Source organism: Fundulus heteroclitus, chromosome 22 (assembly GCF_011125445.2).
Source record: "Fundulus heteroclitus isolate FHET01 chromosome 22, MU-UCD_Fhet_4.1, whole genome shotgun sequence".
Taxonomy (NCBI): domain Eukaryota; kingdom Metazoa; phylum Chordata; class Actinopteri; order Cyprinodontiformes; family Fundulidae; genus Fundulus; species Fundulus heteroclitus.
In genome coordinates, this window is record NC_046382.1 from 12,090,929 (window position 1) to 12,114,669 (window position 23,741).

At 41.6% G+C, this 23,741-nt stretch overlaps 1 protein-coding gene across 1 annotated transcript; it reads left to right on the plus strand.

Annotated features, from left to right (window-relative positions):
• Window positions 1-87: 87 nt before the first annotated feature.
• Window positions 88-23,214, plus strand: slc1a4 (solute carrier family 1 member 4). The gene is made up of 8 exons (XM_036126287.1): window positions 88-665; window positions 13,226-13,268; window positions 14,366-14,431; window positions 18,937-19,103; window positions 19,199-19,432; window positions 19,520-19,714; window positions 22,321-22,455; window positions 22,715-23,214. The coding sequence occupies exons 1-8, from the start codon at window positions 88-90 to the stop codon at window positions 22,944-22,946; spliced, it is 1,650 nt and encodes a 549-aa protein (XP_035982180.1). The 3' UTR covers window positions 22,947-23,214.
• Window positions 23,215-23,741: the final 527 nt, after the last annotated feature.

Below are 23,741 nucleotides of genomic sequence, written 5' to 3' on the forward strand. Positions count from 1 at the left end.
CAGCTTTAACAACCCACCACTCGGCGAGTGGGACATTCTGGCCCCACGCTGCCTTGCGCTTCCCTTCCTTCACCCACGCTAACCACGATGGAGAAAAAGAGCGAGATCAACGGGCACTCCATGCCCAGCTCGGCGTCCACCGCTCGGATGCTGGAGAACAGCGAGCAGGAGCCCGGCGCGGAGGAGGAGGAGGAGGCGCAGCAGCAGCAGGAGAGGAAGACGAAGAAGGAGAGGGGCTTCGTGGAGAGGCTGAGAGGGTTCCTGTGCAGGAACCTGCTGGTGATCCTCACCGTGTCCGGCGTCCTGGTGGGCGTGGGGCTCGGCATGCTGGTGCGCAGCATGGGCCTGAGCAGGGCGCAGATGAGCCACTTCGCCTTCCCCGGGGAGATGCTGCTGCGGATGCTGAAGATGATCATCCTGCCGCTGGTGGTCTGCAGCCTGGTGTCGGGCGCCGCCAGCCTGGACACGCGCTCCCTGGGCAAGCTGGGCGGCATCGCGGTCTCCTACTTCCTGGCGACCACGCTGATCGCCTCGGGCATCGGCGTGGCGCTGGCCTTCATCATCAAGCCGGGGGTGGGCGCCGGGGCCCTGAACACCAACAGCCTGGGGCTGGAGAGCGTCAGCAGCAACAAGGAGACCGCCGACTCCTTCCTGGATCTGGCCAGGTACCACCTCCTCCTCTTCCTCCTCCTCCTCCTCCTCCTCTTCCTCCACCGGCAGAGGGGCTGGGAAGGGCTTTTCTTTCTGGTTTTAGGGCGCAACATCAGCTGCAGGTGGGGTCAAACCTGGAGGAAATCCGTCTAGATTAGATAATAAAGATAAAATACACTCTACTTATTTAAGTAGAGTGTATTTTTATGATTGTTATTTTGAGCTGGACCTCCCCAATTCAAGTCCAGTTGTTGGGGAAAAAACAAAAGCCACAGATCAGTTTAAAGTTTATTAAAAATGCACATCTTAAAATCTGTGTAAAGTGGCTTCATTAAAAGCCAAATCTACACTTAACAATTAATAATATTTATTTCTAACAAAAAAAAAAAAAAAAAAAAAAAAAAAGGATGCACAGTTAACATAACAAAATGGGTTTAGGGACAAAGATAAAATTACCTTTATCTTTAGAAATACCGTGACATAAAGTAAATGATTATTAAGTAATACAGGACAAAGTAATGAGAGCAACGTTTTCTAAACATATAATGAATAAATAATGATAATAATAATGATGATGATGAGATCAAGAGCAATACTCATACTTGTTGAGCCTTATACTGATCAGTCTGCACCGACTAACTAATTCATATGTTATGTATGTAAGATTTTAAGGATTTTGTTTAATTTTTTTCTCATTTATTCCACCTTTAAAAATGTTCAGCATTAAAAGAAAATACATACAGGTTTTTTTTTTCTCCCCATTGTGGAACAATAAAGGTATTTCTTCTCTTCTCTTAAATTAAACACCTTTTTTTTTAAATCACCTTGAATAATATTTTCCCTGCTGGATATTTTCAGCAAAAATGTAATGTTTGCACTTTATACCCATTCATCGTTGTGTTGATATTATCACTTTATTTCCACGTTGGACGCCCGTTTACATCAGGGCACGTGAAGCATCACTGAAATCTAGGCCCTAAAGCTTACCTGGGTACCTAACAGCATGTTTATTTGTGTGTCGTTGTGCATCACCAATGAAAAAAATAAACTGAAAGGGGGAGAAATAAGGTAAAATTTAGAGAGGATCAATCGACAGATCCAATCCAGTCTTTGTTGGAATGTGTTGTCAAAAACATCATTGAAGGTTTATTTAGCGTAGAATTATCCGGTCCACCTCTGACCCCTTTAAGTGTTGCACTTTTAAAAACTGACCTCTTCTGTGGTGGTCTAAGGTTTGCATGAATTTTGCACGGATCATAAAGTCTCCATCTGATGGCTGCAGCCCCGTCCATTCTAACTTTTTGTAGCATTTTTTTTTTAAAGTGGACCCATTTTAAGATAATCCAATATAGGAACACATTTTTCAGTGTGTTCTTGGACAGCTAATGATTAATGTTGTGATAATTTCCCAGATTACCAACAGGTCTTCAGTTTTGAACAGGTTTTTAAGTCTTATACTGTCAGCCATTACAAACTGGCTCTTAAAGAATATTGAATTCATTTATAAGTTTTGAATTAAAGTGGGTCCAGAAAAAAAGGGGTTGGGGAAGATGATGCTGTTTTAAGGTGGCTTAAATGCCCAAAAAAAGACTAAAAACCTCCTATTTTGTAAAGCAACATGTGCCTCCCCTAACTGTGTTTTTCTGTCTTCTTCACCGTTGAATAATCCAGTCCAGCTCTGAACAATTTGTCAGTGTTTTACATTTTTTTTCCGTTAAAAACAGTGAAACGGCCCTTTTAGTCCTCAAATCGGACGTTAGTGTCAGGTTTGTCCCTGTGAGAAGCAGGAAAAGGGTTTTTTTAATCTGCATTTCTGTTTGTGTCGCAAGGAAAGACCGGGAAGCAACGGTCTAAAGGTTGCGATTGAAGCCCCTGACGGTTGTGTCCGAGGGTTAATATCCTAAACGGGGCCCCTGCTCTCTACCTCTACACAGAAAAGTGCATTTTTCTTTCTGTTTTTAACAACCCCATGCATCAGATACGGTGGATCATTATGCTGCACACAGTTTCTGCAGACGAAGGGAGGAACAAGGGTTATACTGAGCTCCTAAAGCCACCCAGCTGACCCTGGACATGCGGGTCATGGTACCTCGAAGTTTACATGTCAGCAGCGCTGCAATTGGGTCACAGCTTCCACTCTCCATCTCCACACAGGATTCAGGGGGAAGGGTCGTTCTATCTAATCTCCCCTTTCACCAATGGAGCCGTCCGTGTTGTGCAACCGCTGCTCTGATTTGCAATTCAAATCACGCAGGGGCTCTCTGCCCCGCGCGCCCCCGTCACATGTCGTCCCATGAAACTCGACTGCGCCCCGCTTTAAGTGGCTGAGAGGGTTAAACTGCAGATGGTGACACCTGTCAGCGTCGTCCTTCTCTAGTGTTTTCCACGTGTGGATCATCAGCCCGGGCAAAGGGGAAACAGAACGTGGACATCGGGGCTTATTCGCAAATTCAAGTTCTTAGGAATAAAATCAAAATGGTAAAACATGTAAGAAACAACAAGTAGGATAAGTAGATATAGCCTAAAGTCTGTTCAGTGGATCTGGATCGGTGCAAAAGTTACACTGCAAAAACGGATCTAAAAATAAGTTAAATGTTCGTAAAATTTGTGTATTTATCCTTGATTTGAGCAGGTAAATAAGATTATCTGCCAATGGAATGAGTCTTTTGACCCCTAAAATAAGATAATTAGACATACTGCACTTGAAATAAGATGATTGAGATGAGTTGTTCCTATTTTAAGTGCAAAATTCTTATTCCATTGGCAAATCATCTTATTTACCTTCTCAAATCAAGGACAAATACAAAGATTTTAAGAACATTTTACTTATTTCTAGTTCCGTTTTTTGCAGTGTACCTTTTTATAGTCGAGTTCAAGAAGACAGACTTTCTTGCGGTCTTTTTCTATCGTGGTTTTGATTTTTATTAGTATTTTTTTGTGTATCCCTCTACATCCAGATTTCAGTGTGCTGAACAAAAAGACGTTGTGATTCTGTAGGAATCTTATCTTCTGCCTAATGAACTTTGTTACCTACAGTGTTTTCCATCAGTACGTCTAAAGAAACAGGAATACGTTGTCTTGTGACAGACTGCTGACAAAGAGCCTAAGGATCCTATTTAAAATCTGTTTTTTGCAAATATCACCTGTTAATGTTTTGCCTCAACACCAGTTCACCCTTCAGGCTGAAGACTTGTTTATGCCTGAAAGATTCATTGTTCAGGGTTACGAGGCATAACAAAGCTCTGTCTGAAGATTGGGAAGGATTAGTTAAAAAGCTGGGAAAATCAATACTTTAAAAAACATATCTGCAGGAAAAAAAATCTGCTGCGTGGCGGAAAAAGTGTAAAAGAAATTATGGTTGAAGTGAAAGTAGCGCTCAGGCGTCTGTACGGCAGGTGTGGTTGAGGAAAACGCTGTGAAATCCTGCATTAAAAGGACATAATATTTACAAACTTGAACATATAACACCCTCCACGATTAAGATTGAAATACATAAACTAAAAACTGTAGCACCTTAATATCTCACAAGAAAGATTTTTAATAATCCAACTTTTAGCTTGAGTCCTTTTATTCTGTAGGAACACACTAAGAAATCATTCAGAAAGAATAATTTATTGTCTAACCCAACCTACAGTATTCCTATTATTAATAATAAATAGAACTGCAGCATTTTACCCTTACACTTTTATACTATTTATATATCTATATAACCTGTCCAGGGTGTATTCCGCCTCGACCCCATGAGGAATTAAGCGGGTCAGAAAAAAGGATGGATGGATGGATGGATGGATGGATGGATGGATGTATCTATCTGTCTATCTGTCTATCTGTCTGTCTGTCTGTCTATCTATCTATCTATCTATCTATCTATCTATCTATCTATCTATCTATCTATCTATCTATCTATCTATCTATCTATCTATCTATCTATCTATCTATCTATCTATCTATCTATCTATCTATCTATCTATCTATCTATCTATCTATCTATCTATCTATCTATCTATCTATCTATCTATTTCGTGCAAATTATGCACACATTAACAAAATCTCCTTGCAAATTGCTCAGATAGCAACACTCAAGGCACAGCACTTTTTAATTAAATACGTTTGAAACCAGACGGTGAAAAAGAAAATGTTTGTAATGTTGTAAATAATTTCATATATTAAGTGAGGGAGATCTTCATGAGTAAGAAATGGTCACAGGAATGGTTTCGATCAGATGAGGCCAAGATCAAGCTTTTCAGCAGCAAACACTCCAGGTGGAAAGGGACCACAGAGTTTAGCACGCTGGAGGATGTGTGATGCTGTGGGTCCATTTTTGTTGTTGTTGTTCCTGAAGGACCTGGGAGCTTTAAAATGCCAGGAGGACGTTTTAGAGGAAAATCTGGTGAAATCAACCAAAGAACTGCTAATGGGTGGTGGCTGGGTCCTTCAAAACGCAAAACATTAGACCAGATCCACACAGTTTTGGTGGATCGTCCTGGAAATGCGCAGCAGTCCACACAGTGTCCGAACTATCTAGCTCGCTGGTAGACGTAAAAACCCAACCGGCCAAGCATATTTTTTACCGGTCAAAGTAAGTCTGACGGACTCCGGCTAAATATCTCCACATATTCCCGCTACTTAATTAGCCTGAGCTAAACGCTAGCTGTTAGCTAACGGACACGACGTAACTGCTGTCGCGTGCACATGTGCGAGTATTTATGTACGTGGAACATAAAGAATCCACCCAAATGATGACTGGAAAACACGATTTATTTGGTGCTAACATTTACCCGCCATGTGGAAGCTAGCCCTGTGAAATTTACTCAGCAAACGGAAAATTTACTCGCATTTGGCGTCTGGCGTCTGTTAATTTCGGACCCTGAGTCCACACACACAGGCAGAAGAAGCCATTTATACTTTACTCCACAGGGAAACATGCAGATCTATGAGCTTAGAATCATGTTTTGCAGCCGACTTAAACTCTACCGTGAAAACCATACATGCAGGTGTCTTTAGTTTTTAATTTGATATTTGGTGCATTTTTTCCAGCGAAGCCTGATTGTTAAAGTAAACGTTTGTCGGTTTAGTCCTGTGGCGGTCGCCTCGGGTTATTAATACGAGCCTGCTCAGGCCTAATAATAAGTTCCCACACAGCGAGGGAAGGCTGACAGCTGTTGTGGCAGGAAAGTGTATTTTAGCTCCCTGCAGAACAAACCGAGCACTGCTGCTCTCAGCACTTCTCCCTTATCATCACAGCAGATGGATTGTCTGTGTCCAGTTCCCAGCCGGGCCCGTTCGGTGCAGGTCGTACCGGCCCTAAACGCACTCAGAGAAGGACGGGACCGAGTACCCACAAGCCGGATCTCTCTGAAGTAACGCGGGTACTTTCTTAGGAGTTCTTCCCCACCAGAACCACTGCTCACAAAAAAAGGGTTCTGGTTAAAATGAGCAGAAAACCATTTGCTCCCTTCACACCAGGCTTCTTCCCAGATGGTGAATCCTGACTACTCCGGTGGCCCCTGACCTCTTCTGGAGAAAGCATCCGGTTTCACTCTGAAAACAGGTCTGGTAGTGTAGAAAGGTGGGGGTCTAGAACGAGGAAAAAAAATAAGGTTTAGAAACCCTTCTCTTGAAGAACATCAGGTAAAATGATCCCTTTAAAAACAGCTGAACCTTCTTGTTTGGTTAAAGACCTTAACTACTGTCAGGTTCAAACACCTAAAACATTCATTAGCAACACAAGGAGGAGAGACAACAATGAAGTTGGTTTTCAAATAATCTTGCAAGGAGATCAAACGGAGATGCTTAATACCAGGGGTGTCAAACTCATTTTGGTTTAGGGGCCGCATTCAGCTTAATCTGATCTCGAGAGGGCCACACGAGTAAACTCATTGCAAGATTAAATAGAACTAATAAATGTGGACTTGTTGATTTTTATATTAAGTTAATTTCACTTTTACACAATATATTATGAATAACCTCAGCGTTTTTAAGAAAAGAATGTGCAATTTCAACAATACTTTTACTCAGTTAAACATTTACTTGTGCATTATGCATAATAACTGATCACAGTGATTATACAATGTTGAAAAACATTTATTCACATTTTTTGGAACTTAAAAACATTGTCCTGCACGACAAAATACATCAAACAGATAAAAATTAAAAAATGATTTGAATTTTTCCACACCTGAAGCTTAATCTGCTAATTAAAACACAGCGCCCCTCGTGGACAATATAGGAACTGCATACTTTCAATTAAACAAAGTACATGTTTTTTTCAATAATTGGTTTATCATTCTCTTCCTTTTATCTTGTCCACTTGTGAAAGTCAAATCTGATGAGCTCTTTGTGGCATCTTATTGCCACATTGCCAGACAGAACACTGGGGGGAAAATTTTTTTTATTTTTTATTTTTAATAATGATAATGCATTTAGCCACAGGGCCGGACTAAATTGTTCGGCGGGCCGTATCCGGCCCGCAGGCCGTATGTTTGACACCCCTGCTTAATACAGATCTCCAAATCCAATCTGAAGCAAATCCGTCGCCTCCTCTCTATTTATTAGGAAAAGGAATCCCTGGTTCCATTGTCAAGCTAAGGGGTAGGGATAAGCAAAAACTGTGACCTTCGAGATAAAACCAAGCAGTTCACACAGTGCAGCACTCCAGATGGCTGAATAGAGTTCATAAAAACACTTATTATAGTCACAACATATTTCTCTGCTTTCTGCAGGCCTTCTGCAACTATAAGAGAGAGATCTAAAACCTTAAAACTTCTTAGTGGTAAAGAGTAAATATATATGATAAATTCAATGAAAATAGTAAATAACATAAAAATATGTAGACATAGTAAGAATAATTCTATCAACTACTTTAAATGGCATTGGTATAATTACAACCCTATATAAGGCGCACCATCAATTTTTGAGAAGATTTAAGGATTTTAAGTGCGCTTTATAGTCTGAAAAATACAGTAGTGTATCATTATGTCAGATCAAGTAGAAGGAAAAAAAAAAGTGTGGATGTCCAGGAATTGATCTGTGTTTGTTGACGAGAAGTTTGGATGCGCTTTGCTGGGCTGGACCAATGATTTATCGTCCAAAAATGAGCCGTCATCTTCAGCAGACCTTCTTTGGGTTGATGGGGGGGAGGTGGGGGGGAGAGAAAATGTCCACCTGTGGACTTCCAGCTGCTCTGCTAACCTGCATGTCATCGTGCTGGTTTTCTCCAGCCAGACATCAAACAAACCTCCCAGCTTCGTCTCCTTTGGCCGGTGGAGATTCAGGATTCCTCGCGGTCGTTAGCCTGGTTGTCTTGCATCCTGGGTTCAGATCCGTTCCGCTTGAAGCTTGCATGTTGTTGCCTTGCAGAGGTGGGGTTGTTTTCTCAACTAGTTAATCTAAATGGCTCTGAGGTTTGAGTGTGTTTGCCTGGGAGTTGCACCCCGCCCCTCGCTCGCTGACTGCTGGAGATGTCCACCAGCTCCCCCTGCAACCACGCACGGATAAGCTTGTGAAGACAACAGATGTATGGATGGATGAGTTTGATTCTCATTTCTTTTGTCGTACATTTTCTATGTTCAGGCCCAGGTGGCTGGTCACAGAGGTCAGCCTTGGTACAAGGTTCTCACTGCGTGAGAAATCTGGGTAGAAATCCCAGATTTGTGATTTAAAGCGACCAACTTTTTTGGTTTAGCTCTGAAAAGCAACATCTGTTCCTAGCTTTGCTAAAATAGTACAGTCTCTTGGTTATTACAGTTATAATCATATTTATTTAAAAAAATATTATATATAAACACTTTCACTATGGAGGAGCATTTGTTCTTAAGTACTTTTTGCAGAGTATTACTGTTTTTTTTTTGCTGCAGTGGCAAAGTGTAGTTTTAAGACAGCGCTAACTTAATAAGATCTTAACTAGACTTTAGACTTTAGACTTAAGACAGCTTTATTTGTCATTTTGTATGCACAAAGTGCGTACAGAACGAAATTTCGTTTGCATACAGCTTGAAAAATCACAGTAAATTGCACTAAATTTCAGGATAAAGATCAAGTCTGCTGTTCTTTTAGTTTTCCTGCCTTGACTATGCGTTTTCTTTAATGATGGGAAGTATTTCTAAGCGGATGAAATACACTGCTAAAAGGGTACTAGAAGAAGTACGTAAAATTTTCTTGAAATTTGTATATTTGTCCTTGATTTGAGCAGCTAAATAAGACTATCTGCCAATGGAATGAGTATTTTAGCCCTAAAATAGGATAATTAGACATAATGCACTTGGAATAAGCAGATGGAGATGAGTTGTTCCTATTTTAAGTGCACAAATCTTAATCCACTGGCAGATAATTTAACTTGCCTGCTAGAAATCAAGGACAAATACATTAATTTCTAGAAGATTTCCCTTACTTTTAGTTTGCTTTTTGCAGCGTAGTCTTTCCTGTTAACATAGATGTCCTCTTTCAGGTCACTGATCAGCAGTGTGCAGCAACATGTGGGGGAGGGGAACGGCTGTGTCCAGTGAAAAGCTGCGTTGGTGTTTCAAATGACCAAGAAAAAAAAAAAAAAAACTCCAACATTTTCACCGGAATCTCATTAAAGTGACTTTAAACCACAGGAACAGAATGATGGAAAATGATCGCTTAACTTTTCAAATGCTTCCCATAACTTGATGCAGAAACTGGCTTAATTCCCAAGTAAGGCGGATTCCTTTGAGTTTTCCTTCCTGTTGCTTGAATACCTTCCTGGGTCCCGTTGGATATTCTCCTTTTACAACCTGGACACTTTCTATGGACATGCTTCAAACTTTAGACCCAGCTGAATCGGATCATTCCATCTTGATTTGGTTTTGTAATCCTTCTGACCATCTCAGCTGCCGTCCCTCTTGTTGAAACCATGTTTGCTGTCATTCAGCCCGCTGTGACGGTTCCATAAGGCGTGAAAACACCCTGGTAGCTGCTTTGCTATGTACAGAGTTAAACTTGTGCAGGTATTAGTTTATAAAACTGCAAATTCAAGGATATTTTGCATATTCTGTTTCCTCTACTTGATTGAACCCAAAGTCACTGAATATTTTATTAGGCATCTTCTACAAATCCAGAAGGAACATACTCTAAAAGCCGTGATTGCATTTTTGTCCGATCTTACCACGTTTTATCAGATATTAATCAAATAAGGTCAATTAAAATCACAAGCCTTCATTGTTTTTTGTTTTTTTCTTTTCGGTTTGTGCGTTGAATGAATCTAAATCCTGCAAACCTTAGCTGTGGGTGAAAGAGGAGGCAGAAAAGCCAGGTCCACTTCAGCTGAAATTAGTGCAACCTTTGATTCTGCTGACTTGAAATTAAATGATGTTCGGCTTTGGCTAATCAGGGCGCCGACATGTGACGGCTTTAATAAAAAAAAAAAAAAGAAGGGAAAATCTCTCCACGGATCTCACTGCACTGTGAGAAAAACATGCCTCCTTTCAGCTTTGGAAATCCAAACACCCACCTCAGTCATGTGATGAGGGGGGAACCCGACCTTAAGCTGCAGGAATTCTACATTTACCCTCTGCTGTGTTAGGCAAAAAAAGGAGAGAGAGCGTTGCAGGTTTGAATGACCAGCTGAGGACACGTATTGACTGAATCAACATTCGGCCCAGGACCGAGGGCAAAGTTTACAGCACTCATTCGCCGACCTGAGTCGCCTGGCCTGAGCTGGGAGTCTGTTTACTCGCACAATAAGGTGCGATCCCAGCAGCTACGGTTACAAAAACCGCAGACAGATGGAAAAAAAAGTTTCCAGATTTTCCCAGTGTGCTTATCTCACAGCCCTGATGATAAAAGCAGCAGGAGGACTGGACAAAAAAATTAGTTCAAATGTTCAAAACTGCTGCTGGCAAAGACTGCAAAAACAGCTGGCTGGAGGAGAAAACAACTCGCATCGTTGTTCTTTAGGGTTTTAAAAACACAAACCTCTCTAATGAACTGTCCTCCAGTACACAGACAGCATATCGGGTGTCCCACCAGGATGATAACGCTTTAAAAGATGCGTATTGCACTGCTCACAGGCCTGCTTTGACTGCAAAAATGACCATCTTTGAAGCTTCCCCCACTGACCTGAGTGAGCTTGCTGAAACTGTCACGCCATACAAGGTTGTGTGCGCAGGCTGGGGCCTTCTGCACATTTAACAACACAAAAAAAACATAGATATAAAAAAAATGCACAGTAAAAAAAAGTAGCACCCTTAGGCCCAGTTTATACAGTTTGTCTGAAAAAAAAAAAGTTAATATTGGGGTGAGTTACACTTTAAACTCATCATTCTGCATCACTTTTTCTCTTTTTGGACATTTCTGGGTTGTTTTACTGTAATGTCAGTGAAATCTGACATCTAGTGGCAGGATGCTGTTACTACACAGTAAATAAAAATCAACATTAGCTTTAGGAGGCACGGTTTTAGCCACTTTATACAATTTAAAACTTTATGATATGATGCGCCTTTTTTGGCTCTTTGGGCTCTTGTTAGAGGACATCAGCAAAGACTAAGATGAAAATGGCATCCAAATGGGAGAACACGGCGGTGGTGGCATCATGCTGTGGGGATATGTTTCTTCTGTAGGTAGAAGGAAAATAGTCAGAGTTGATGAGAAGATTTCACAAAACCTGACTGTGAAAGACTAGAGGGTGGAGGTTCAGTTTATCGCAGGACAACGACCTTCAACATGCAGCCAGAGCTTCAGTGAGCTGGATTAGATCAGGTTGTTCTAAATTTGGTCTGTGGATCGTTTGTAGTCGCTGGAACGGTTCTGTGCGGCCGGTTACCACAGTGCAAGAGGCAGATGGACATTATGATGACATTTTCTCTGATTTAAAAAAAAAAAAAAGTATGCAGACAAATTAAAATCTAATGAAAATGTTTGGTACGACACAAAATATTGGTGAATTATTACCAATGATTTACGTTGTCACATTAATTTCATAGTAATCAGGACCATGAATGTCTAGCTACCTTCAATGAAAACCAAACTGGGCCCACCAATGTATTAAGATTGGCTAAAACCTTGACTAGGGCTGGGCGATGGGGCCTAAAATCAATATGGCGATATATTGTTCGCCTCCATAACGATAAATGGGCGATAAAACTACTGATAATGTAGAGTCAGACTAACGTACGGGATAACGACTGAACCAGACATCAGATCTGGCCGCAGCAAGTTTACCCGCTGCTCCTCTTCCTCCTGGAGCCATTTCCCCAACCTCTCGGTCTCTTTGTCTTCTTGTTTCAGACTGGATGGGGTGGAGTCATGTGACTATAGATCGTAAACGTAGCGCAGCGTCTTAAAGGGACAGCAGCATAGCTTACATTCACCTTTTAAAAACAACTTTTTCTTAATTATTTTTAATCACCAACGGTGACGACGTTGGTTGTTGTCATAAATTTCGGTGTCTGTAAATTTTCGGTTCAATGACCGGGCCTAACCGTGACCCATACCACGACCTTGTCGCTGACAATAGACGTAAATATTTTTTTAGAGCAAGAAAAAAAGAAAAGAATAGAATAGGAAGTTGTTTGCCCCTTTTTTACATGTGCAAGACAGCTCTAAAATGATTTATAAATTCCCCTTTTCTGCAAAACATCACACTAAATTGTTTGTTTGTTTTTTTAAAAATTGCATGCTTAGTTTGCTGTTGAGCAGTTTTTTTTATCTAGATAAATAAAAAAAATGTCTTCCCCGACTACTTTTAGCTGGACAGTTTTGAGCTCTGCAACATGACGTTTGGACAGCACTCGGTCAGATCAGAGTGGCCCAGTCAAAGTCCTGAACATTGAACAAGACTGAACATTGGTAGCAGATCCTTTTTAATCCAATCTGAGCTGTTCTGCAAAGAAAGAATGGACTAAAACGCTATTCTCTAGATAAAGCAAAGCTGGTAGAAACAGACCCCAGAACACCTGCTGCGTTGTGTTGGTCTGTTCCATCACATTTCAGTTAAACAGCAATAAAAGATCAGGGGAATAAAGACTGAATGGAAATAAAGCCTAAAACTGAAGCAAATAAAGTTCATTAGGACGCCGCTGTCCCGACTTTGATTCCTGACCTCGGGCCATTTGCTGCATGTCTTTCCCCTCCTGTCGAGCTACTGATGAATAAAAAAAAACCTGGTGCCACAAAATCTACAAACAACAAAAGAAATCAGGATCTAAATTCAAAACACAGTTTGCTTTTAAATGTGCAGGTTGCTCTGAAGTTCAGGTGGTGTCACGCTAAAAGCCCGGCCTCTCCTTTGCTTTAACCTGTCCTCAGTGCACTCGGAGGATTTATGGCATGTTTAGTCCCTCCTGTGGGTTCTGGGACTGATCCCAGTGTGACGTAGCTGGGAAACCTCCTCAGCTGATTGCTAACAATGCGGAGTCAGCTTTAAGGCGTTCAAAGACGTCCAGCCGATCAAATAAAACAAAAAAATAAATGAAGTTTGAATGCTAAAAAAGGGTTTTTCAGGGCAAAACTAATGTTGGGAGCCAGCTATTCAGACTCAGTTTGGACCCATTGCCACGGGAGCAACGGCTGTGATTTTATCCACGTCTAATTTGTTTTTCTCGTCCTTCCACAGGAATTTGTTTCCATCGAACTTGGTGGCGGCTGCTTTCCGCTCTGTAAGTGCAACACAACCCTCCCCCCCCCCCCCCCCCCCCCCCCACCCCCCTTAAAACAAGACAAACCAATCCTTTGCTCTCGGTCGCTTTTCTCTTTATTGCTTGTGTTGGACCGTCCATCCTAATTTATTTCACCAACCACGTAGATGCCACTCCAAGTTCATTTACCGCAGCAGTGCAGCACTCAAAGACCCCGCTGCTTGCTCCTGCTTGTGCAAACCGCTTCTTTTTTTTTTTTTTTTTTTTTTTGACCCCCCTCCCTGGTTCCCCACCAACAACCGTTCCCATGGCAAAACCATTCTGCTCTGGCTAGCCTAGCAACCCACTCTTAAACGACGCCTGCTTCCTTTCCTACAATTATGTTTTACTGTTTGCTAAAGCTAAACAAAACAAGGAAAATTCAATATTTAAAGGATGCACGGTGCAAAATGGCTGCGCAAACACTCCCGGGCCAGAGTGCATCCAATTTACTGCTATTAAAGCCTTTACACCTTTTGCATTCAAGTCGGCCCTGTGAATTATAAACTCGCAAGCTGGTCGGTGGCAGGACCAGAGAGTTCACAGAGTTCATTAAATCCCACCACAAAACACTCCAGGGGTGGCTGGTCAGTAGGGGGCGCCAGGGCACAGGCCCTGTCAAAACTGCAGAAAAAGTATAACCAAAGTAAACACAAATTCCTTAATAATAATAAAAAAAAAGAAGTAATTATTGCATCTGTTTTTTTTTTTTTTTTGCAACCCCATTCCATTTTGACTTTATTTGAAGTTATTTTTTTTTTTGTGTAAGCAATTTTTATGTTTTAGAGGCGAAAGATGCCAGCCAGATGTGGGCGCATGTCTATGCTTTTAAACCTTTGGCTTCCATGTGACTTCATGCTGGCCTCTGATTGGTTACGTAAAGACTCTCCTCAGGGGTGTAGCTCCCTGCGTCTGTGGCCAATCAGCGCTCTTTGTTTCGTTTTTCCTCTAATCAGATTAAGTCCTGATGCGTGTCAATCAAAGCCACACCCCTGTCATATTAGATCTTGTACATTAAGTGAAAATTACATATTATACATACATCTCCAGGTAACACAATGTCTTTTTGTATGTTTTAGTATGCCACGGACTACAAAATGGTTGCTGTGGGTAATGACACCAATGGGACAATCCTCTATCAAAAGGTAAGCACATAAAACAGACCTGTTTCTGTTCTGACAGGAAAGAGGCTGTCATCGGTCCCTACATTCACACTACACTAAAACTGAACTTCTAAGAACAAAATCCCGACAGATTTTGCCCACTTGTGACTATTTTTTTTATACCAAAACAAGGTGAACAGTTTGATGGTCTCAAGCATACAGGTAATTGTTAATGAAAGGCCATGCTAGAAAGACCGCAGCATAGGCCACAGAGGGCCAAACGATTGTGGTCATTAATCTGGGAAGAGTTAAAAGGTAATTTTCAAAACGATTTGAAGAAAATATTACACCGACAGAAATGCTATTTACAAGTTTAAAACATTTAAGACAGTTGCCACTTTTGTGGATGTCAAGACAAATTCATCCCAATGTCAAACCATGTATTGCTTAAAAAAAACAAAAACAACTAATGCTGCATTCCAGTTGCAGTCAGAACTCGGAAATCCTGAAATCCGATCAGAAGAATAAACTGGAATTGCCGCTAAAGTCGGTTTTTGACCACGGAAAGTATGACATTTTTTAAGGCTGATTGTCTGATCCAATTTGGCAACATCTCGCATCAACAACAGTAGGCTGTTATGAAAACATGTTTATTTATTAAGTTGTAAGAGACAAATGTTACATGTAGCGGCTGCAACTCTTAACCGAACAGATTAAAAGTGGTGTTAGGAAGTGGAAAGTACAGTTTTAAACAATGTTTGTAAGAGGTACTGCTAACAAGGTAACAACATTGTTGAGTTTCAAAGAGGATACTGCCCCCTAGTGGTGTGGCAGGGATAATACACAGGTTTTAAGGTTTCTACTAGTGCACGCAGATCCTTGATAGAATGTGATCTTATAGATGTGTTAATTAGACACTGAAAAACAATCTAGTTTTTATTGAATCGTTATCGCGTAAACGGGGCCAGAGTCTTGCTTGTATGAAACGGTTGCCAGGAGAAGGCCTCTTCTCACTGAAAACAATATGGCTGGGTGGCTTAAGGTTTGCCATGTTACTTATGAATGAACCGCAAGACTTCTGGAACAAAGTAGAGATGTTTCACCATAATTTAGAGTACCATATTTTGCACGAATGGCTCACACTGGCTGTGAAGCAAGGTGGTGGAGGGGTTATAGATTGGACTTGGTTTTTACATTTGAGATATGTGAGATCATCTGAAAGGGTCGTCAATAGAATAATGATCCAAAACGCAGATGCAGATCCATAACACAATGTCCAAAAAGGCGATGTCCACAATATGCTGCATTGGTCCAAGCAGAGTCCAAATGTCACCCTAAGAAAAAAATTGCAGAAATAAATATCTGCAAATCTCAACAAATTAAGCAACGTTGTAAAAAAGGCCAAAAGATCCTCCATGAAGAATTGTGCGACAAATAAAGTCAAACACTGAACAACTCATGCTGTTACAGGCGATTCTGTGAGCTGTTGTTATAACACAGCGTTTAGTGTGACTACACCTTTATTGGTAGCATGAGTCTGTCCTATAGTTGCCAGTCGGACAGACCATCTTGATTTTGCAGGGATTAATGTTGATTATCCTACTAATTTTGTTTTATCGCAAACTAGGGCTGGGCGATATGAATTAAAAAATAAATCTCAGATTTTATCATACCAAATCCGATTAATCAATTTTTTTTCCTCCTTTTTGTTTCATAAAAAGAAATTAAAGAAATTATTTTAAAACCTTGCTTTTATGTCAAGCATTTCGTCAGGGAGTTGACCTGAATTCAAAGTGCAACTAAATAACAAGCTGTGAAACATGCAAAACAAGATGGCAGCCGTGCCATTATAAACAATGAAAATATAACAAAACATTTGCTGCTAGTGTTTTTACACATTGAGCTAAGAACAGGCTTCACTGCACTTGTGAACTTCAAACTAAGTTAAAAAAAAGTAAATAAGTAAATGAAGTTTCTCATATTATGGTAAAAAAAAAGTTTCTACTTAACAATATTTTGACAATACATTTGCCTAAACATATATTCAGCATCACATGCTGTTCTCTTCATGGAAACCCAATGAGTGTATTGGCAAAATAAAATCCAGATTTTCCAAAAATGAAATCTTAAAGAATTGTAAATTCGAATTAATCGATTAAATCGATTTATCGCCCAGCCCTATCGCAAACAGGGAACAAAAGTTACACCTTGCCTTAACCCTAATTTACTCATTAAAAAAAAATAAAAGCATTTATCAGTTTTAAACTTAATTGCTAATGTTGGAACAAAATGTTCAGAGTCCCTCCGTTCTGTCTCCTTTGCAGTCCTGGCCTGCCCTTGCCGGGGGGGTTGGGTGGAATGGTGGGGGGGACTGACCTTGGCATTGGTCTGTGAGTTTTGTCTTATAAAGTCATGGGGGATTGTCCTGCTCAGTGGCACTGGACAGAGCTAGTCAGGCTGTGGGAGAGCTCAGCACACCATGAAGGGATTGAGCTCAGGATTTGTCGCTGTCCTTATTCGTTATCCATCACCCAGTTCGCTGAATCCTGCCGCTGCCCCAGACCCGTGCACCCGTGCACGTTCCCTCTATAGCGAGAGGTGTTGTAAAAACCAGAGCTGACTGTATAAGCTGTCCTGTTCAACAAGTCTTCTTTATAAATAAACGAGAGGCACACATGCTGTGCTTGGCTAGGTCCAGACTGACCAAGCAACTGCTGTTGTGGAAACATGTTTAAAGGACTAAAAAAGCAGTCCCAGTCGCCTTTGGAAAGACATGCACATTTACGCCACGCTTGCTGCGTGTGTTCAAACACTTTGGTCCTGCATGAACTGTGTACTGAGATTCAAGATAAATCTAGATATAAAATTTAAAAAAAAAGTGAATAATACTTCTGAAATTCCCACTTGCCTTAATAAATTGTTAGATTATATTAATTGAATAGGGTTCTGCTGAGATGTAATGTGTAGTTAGCATCTTACCTGCATTCAGTTTTTGATATGGGTGATGGCTCCACAACCCTTGTGTGAGGGGTTGACGGTACAAGCATTCAGACTAAAACCAAATTCCTTGGTAGTTGCTCTCAGAAATACTTTTGGCCATCTTGTTTGCCTTTCCAGACAATGTGGAGTGGGTTTTCCCCTCTGCTGTGCTCAGAGTCAGACCTGTAAGAAGGTACAGCTTTGCTCTGTGGCTTCGTCTTCTGTGCTGAAGAAGGCATCTGGTTCACAGCGACTAACTTGTTTCACTCGGTTTTAAGATGTTTGGATTTCATCACATCATCTCTGGTTTACAATTGAATACTTGGACTCATTTAACCTGGACTGGATTATTGGATTCTGACCAGATATTATTTATATATATATTTTGGGATTCATGGAACACTTTTTTAGTTGTGAAAAAACACAAACAGAGCATTTTAAAGTTTTTTTTAGCATTGGAAAGGTCTTCATATTGAGAGAAGTGTAAACAGAGGGCAATATACTGAGTGTGGCAAACCTTTACTGACTCCAGCCTTCTCTGCATACCCAGAACCAGAACCAAACACGGAAAGCAGCATTTAGTTCCTATGCTCCACTTATCTGGAACAAACCTCCAGAAAACTGTAAAAGTGCTGAAAGCCTGAGTTCCTTTAAATCAAGATTAAAAACACATTTGTTTAGGATTGCCTTCGACAGTTCTAGTTAAACTGTTTTACTGAAACATCATTAGTTCAAGTTTGTAGTCCAACTGTTTTTCATATTTGCTTTTAGTTCCTATTTTCCCATGTTCTATTTTGTTTCTACATTTTATTCCAACTTGCTTTTATTCTGTTTTATCTTCCTATATTTTAAACATGTACAGCAATTTGCATTGGCTTTGTACTGAAATGTATATTTATTTATACCTTGCCTATAAATAAATGTATATTTACAACATCTAGGGTAAGGAGTGGAAAATATTAGGATCTTAGATTATGAAAAGACAGAAGGGTTTTAATAGTAGCCATGTTGCAATTGAAAAAAAAAATCGCAATAGCCAAAACTGTTTGTGTTTCATTATTGAATTATGTTGAAATATTTTGCAACTTTACAAAATAAAGCCCTTTGTAGCTCTTTCTTTTAAGCACGTTTGCAACATTAAGTATGTTGTCTGTTTACAGCGATTAGTTATGACTTAAACTAGTTGAATCTATAAACTTGGTTGGACCTTTCGGATTCACTCAAGGGTTCTTGATTGCAGTGGTGTTGCAATGATGCAAGTGATGTGAGAAATTAATAAAGTTATTTAAAAAAAATTACCACTGAGATTGAGTGCTGTTGAAGGCGTTCTACAAGATTTCGGATCATGCTTGCTTGGTTCTTCTAGTGGGTACAGATAATTATCATCTTTAGGATTTGCAAACAACCTCTATGGCCACCTGGTGTGACTTATACCCCAAACTGCTCAGGTTTAAAGGCTTTTTAAAGATACATTTGTCCAAGCATCTCCAGAATGAGCAGATACGAAGCACTCTTTACAGTTTGACGTGTCAACATCTGCTACGTTTCTGCCTTTCTGGACGTTTTAGGTGCCGATTGGGACTGAAACCGATGGCATGAACATCCTTGGTCTGGTGCTGTTTGCCATGATGTTCGGCGTGGCCCTGCGGATACTTGGAGAGGAGGGAGAGGAGCTCATTCGTTTCTTCAACGCCTTCAACGAGGCCACCATGGTGCTGGTGTCCTGGATCATGTGGTAAACATGGACGGAGGCCGTCCGACTGCTTTTAAGGCTGGATTAAAAGTGACCGTGACCGTCTTTCATGGTGGTTTCTCATCTCTTTTCCTCAGGTACATTCCCTTTGGCATCATGTTTCTCGTGGGGAGTAAGATCGTAGAGATGGAAGATGTAGTTCTCCTGGTGACAAGCTTGGGGAAATACATCTTCGCTTCCGTCCTGGGCCACGTCATCCATGGAGGCATCGTTCTTCCCCTCATCTACTTTGCCTTCACGCGAAAGAACCCCTTCACATTCCTCTCGGGCCTCATCACGCCCTTTACCACCGCCTTCGCCACCTGCTCCAGGTATTCTCACTGAGCGGCCGATAAGTTTAGTCTCTGCAGCAACATTAAGAATGAAGGCATTGATTGGACTCCTGTTTCTTTCACCAGTTCAGCGACTCTTCCCTCGATGATCAAGTGTGTGGAAGAAAACAACGGTGTGGACAAACGCATTAGCCGCTTCATCCTCCCCATCGGAGCTACAGTGAACATGGATGGAGCTGCCATTTTCCAGTGCATTGCTGCCGTCTTCATTGCACAGCTCAACAACATCGAGCTCAATGCTGGACAGATCTTCACCATCTTGTAAGTTTGTTTTTTTGTTGTTGTTGTCAAGAAATAACAATGCAGTGTTTTGTATAAAAAAGGGTTGAAATCTCCTTTTTTACCTGTTACCACGCTAAAACGACGCAGTTGTTCATAACTGAAAGGAAAATTAAACTTTTCTTTTTTTAAATAAAAATTCGAGAAGGTTGCCGTGCATGTTTATTCAGCCCCGCTCGAGTCCATACTTAGTATGACTATTGTTTGCAGCAATAAAAGCTGCAAGTCTTTCAGGGGTACCAGCTTTGTTCATCTAGCGCAGGCGTGTCCAAAGTGCAGCCCCTATGCTGTTTTTGTGCAGCCCCCCCCCCCCCCCCCCCCCCATTGCCTTTCAAGAAAGATTTGGCCAACCAACACTTTATTATTTATAATTATTACAGACAAGTTAAAATTTTACAGTTAAATGTTGAGTACAACACAAAAAACATCTATCCTTCAACTCAAATGCAGACTTTGGTGCACTAAAGTCTGATTGGAGTGTATTTATTAAAATTGGCTAAATACAGATAGTCTAATTTGTTTATTTAAAATGATCATGTTTTGTAGAGCAGGTAAAAAAGTTTTTGCAATTGTTTGGTTATGTTATTTTTTTTATTAATTTTTTGGCCCTTGAGTTGTTTTCACTTCATAATTTCGGCCCACGAGCCAAAAAGTTTGGGCACCCCTGATCTAGTGACTGTGAGTTTTGCCCATTCTTCTTTAGATAAATATCCCATTCTCAGTTAAGCCGGGCGTACACTGTACGAGTTTTTCAGTCGTGGTACTTATATACATCTCAAACTGTGCGAGGGAACCGCGGGGTTTAAAAGTTCACCGCTCACGATCTGTGCGGCGCGACGCTCGGACGAGACCGGACTGCTCACACTGTACGTCGTGTCCCCTCTGGGACCGCTCGCTGTGGTGGCAGAGGCAGGCGAGCGACGGTAGGTGACAGGGACCCAGAGCAGGGGTTCGAGTTCAGCTCTGGCGAAGCCCGCAGGAGGCACCGGGCGTCAGGGGAACGGAGGGGAGAGAGAGGAGGGACGAGACGCACCGGCGGCCGCGCGGCACGGCAGGTCGCCTGGCCCGCAACCCCCCCCCCCCCCCAGCAAGCGGAGGAGTGCCAAAACAGGCAGCCAGCGCAGCCAGCGCGTTGCGCGGACCGCGGAGGAGTGCCGAAACAGGCGGCCAGCGCGTTGCGGACCGCGGAGGAGTGCCGAAACAGGCGGCCAGCGCGTTGCGCGGACCGGACGGCTCGCCCTCCCCAACACCAGCTGGAGGTTGCTTCAGGGACGCCCGCTTCCCTCCCTCCGCTGGCGGGGACGGAGAGGAGGGGAGGGCGCCCCCTCGTAGCTCTGCTTGAACAGCAGGATGCGCTCAGGAAAACCTCACGACAGCCGACTGAATTTCAAACATGTTTGATTTTCACCGATCGTCTGATTCCTGATCTGGAGGTAGTCGTGAGAAGCCAGTCCCCCCTCCTCCCCCCCTCTACGATCAAGCTGAAATTCGGCCGATTCAAAAAATGCTCGCACGACTGAAGAATCGGCCCGAAAAGGGGAAAAACTCGTACAGTGTACGCCCGGCTTTAGAGTGGATGGAGAGCATCTGTCACGACTTGACTCCAGTTCTTAGGGCTGGATTTTGACTGGGCCAGTATTAACACGTGAATATGCATTGATCTAAACTGCAGCACTTGTCCTGTTTGAAGTCTTTTTCAGCCTTTTTCAGGATTTCGCCCAGGATTTCCCGCTATTTAGGTTCATACATACCTGAACAACTATCCTTTCCCTGCTTAAAAAAAATAAAGTAAATAAAACCCTCCCCTGCATCATGCTTCCACCACCATGTGTTACCCTGGGGATAGTGTTTTCAGGGTTACGTGTTATTTTGGTTTTCCTCGGCATATAAATTTTGCGCCTAGCCTGAACAGTCGTCTCACCAGAGCGTCTTTCTTCAACACGTTTGCCATGTTCCTTATACGGCTTGCTGAGAACTGACTTTCTTTCAACGATGGCTTTCTTCTTAACATTATTTCACAAAGTTCATGACTAGTAGCTTTCCTGTCGACAGATTCTCTCACCTGAGTTGCAGATCTTTGCAGCTCCTCCAGAGTTCCTGTTGGCCTCTTGGCTGCTTATCTGATTAATTTTAATGTTCCTTGGTGTAGGTAAACAGTCGTGTCTTGGCAGGTCTGTAGTTGTCCCATTTTTATTCCCTTTTTCAGATGATGGATTAAAATTTACCCTTCTTTAAACTTCTCCACAACTTCACCTGCCCACTGTGATCCTTGGTTTTTAATGATGCTGTTTGTTCACTAATGTTCTCTAACAAACCTCTGAGGCCTTTACAGACAATCTGAATTTACCTTGAGATTAAATTACATACAGATGGACTCCTATTTCGTAATCAGGTGACCTACGAAGGCCGTTGGTTGCACTGGACCAAAGTAAAGGGATCAGAATACAAAAGCCAGCACAGTTATATTTTTTGTAACAAAAATAATTTTGACGCATAAAATGAGAATAAATTAAAAAGGTGTCGATACTGTAGTTGTTAACATCTGTATTCTGCCGTGAAATGGTTTCATATGTTGCGATCCCTTGCAGGGTAACGGCCACAGCCTCCAGCGTCGGTGCCGCTGGCATCCCCGCCGGCGGCATCATCACCATCGCCATCATCCTGGAGGCCATCGGCCTGCCGACCAACGATCTGTCCCTCATGCTGGCCGTCGACTGGATTGTGTGAGTAAAGTCAACCCGCGCTGGAAAACATACACCCAACATTATAACAGTGAGGCGAGCTAGAAAACTTCTTACGGTGTTTTCTCAGAGGAAAAGCAACTCTTTTATGCAGAAATTCAAACACAAAGTTCACCTCTTGAAAGAGGAATTAGACTTGAAAAAGCCCTGATTATTAGCAAGGACGTTAAGAAGCTTTTCAAGATAATGTAATAAACAAAAGGGCACATTTCCTTTACTCCTATCTACTCTTTGTTCCCAGGGATCGTACTACCACAGTGGTGAACGTGGAAGGCGATGCTCTGGGGGCAGGAATCCTCCACCACATCAACCAGCTGGAAACGAAGAAGCACCAACAGGAGGCGGAGGAACTGGGGGAGGTCAGGGTTGAATCCGTGGCCAACGTTAAGGCGGAGGAGGAGACGTCGCCGCTCGTCATGCATCAAACCAAAATCTTGGAGGGCATGCCCGAAGCCATCGAGTCTGTCCTGTGACCTCAGGCAGACGTTTCCTTCGTGGCCGTCTGACCGTTTGCTCTGAGATTTGGGACGTTGCTGCTGACCGGGCTTCAGTGCGACCCGATGTCCTTGAAAAAAAAATTAAAACAACCAAAAAAAAAAAAGAAAAAAAAAAGGAGGAAAGTTTGCAAGGTAAAAAGAAAAACTCATAGTCTGTGAAATCGGCAGTGTGTCCAGGATTCTAATTCAGGATAGTACATAATGCAATTCAGAAATATTTTTGTAATAAAACATTTAACATTAACTGTTAGTGATTTAATTTGTTTATTATTTTTGCTCTAAAACAGGCCCAAAACATTCCGCTTAAATGTAAAAGGTCAGTTTGTTTCACTTACAGTGGCTTTTAAAAGTCTGTTAAAATGGCGGGTTTGCTTATGTAAAAATGAGAAATCATTTAAAAACCTTTCCCACATAAACTGTAACACACACACATATATATATATATATATATATATATATATATATATATATATATATATATATATAAATCTCAATCACTGTACAAAGGTATCAGTCAGAGGAAGAGTACAAAGAAATTACAGTAATAAATATTTGTACACCATGGCACAGTAAAGGCAGTCTGTAGTAACTGGCAAAATAAAAATGGGACAAGGATGCTCAAAGATGTTTTGGAAGAGCATATAACGGTTTAATAAAACAATCTTTAACTTTTGGACAACAATTCATCAGGACAGAAAATGGACCGCCCATTACTAAAAGAACACCACACCTAGAGTCAAACGTAGTGGTAGCAGCATAATGCTCTGGGAT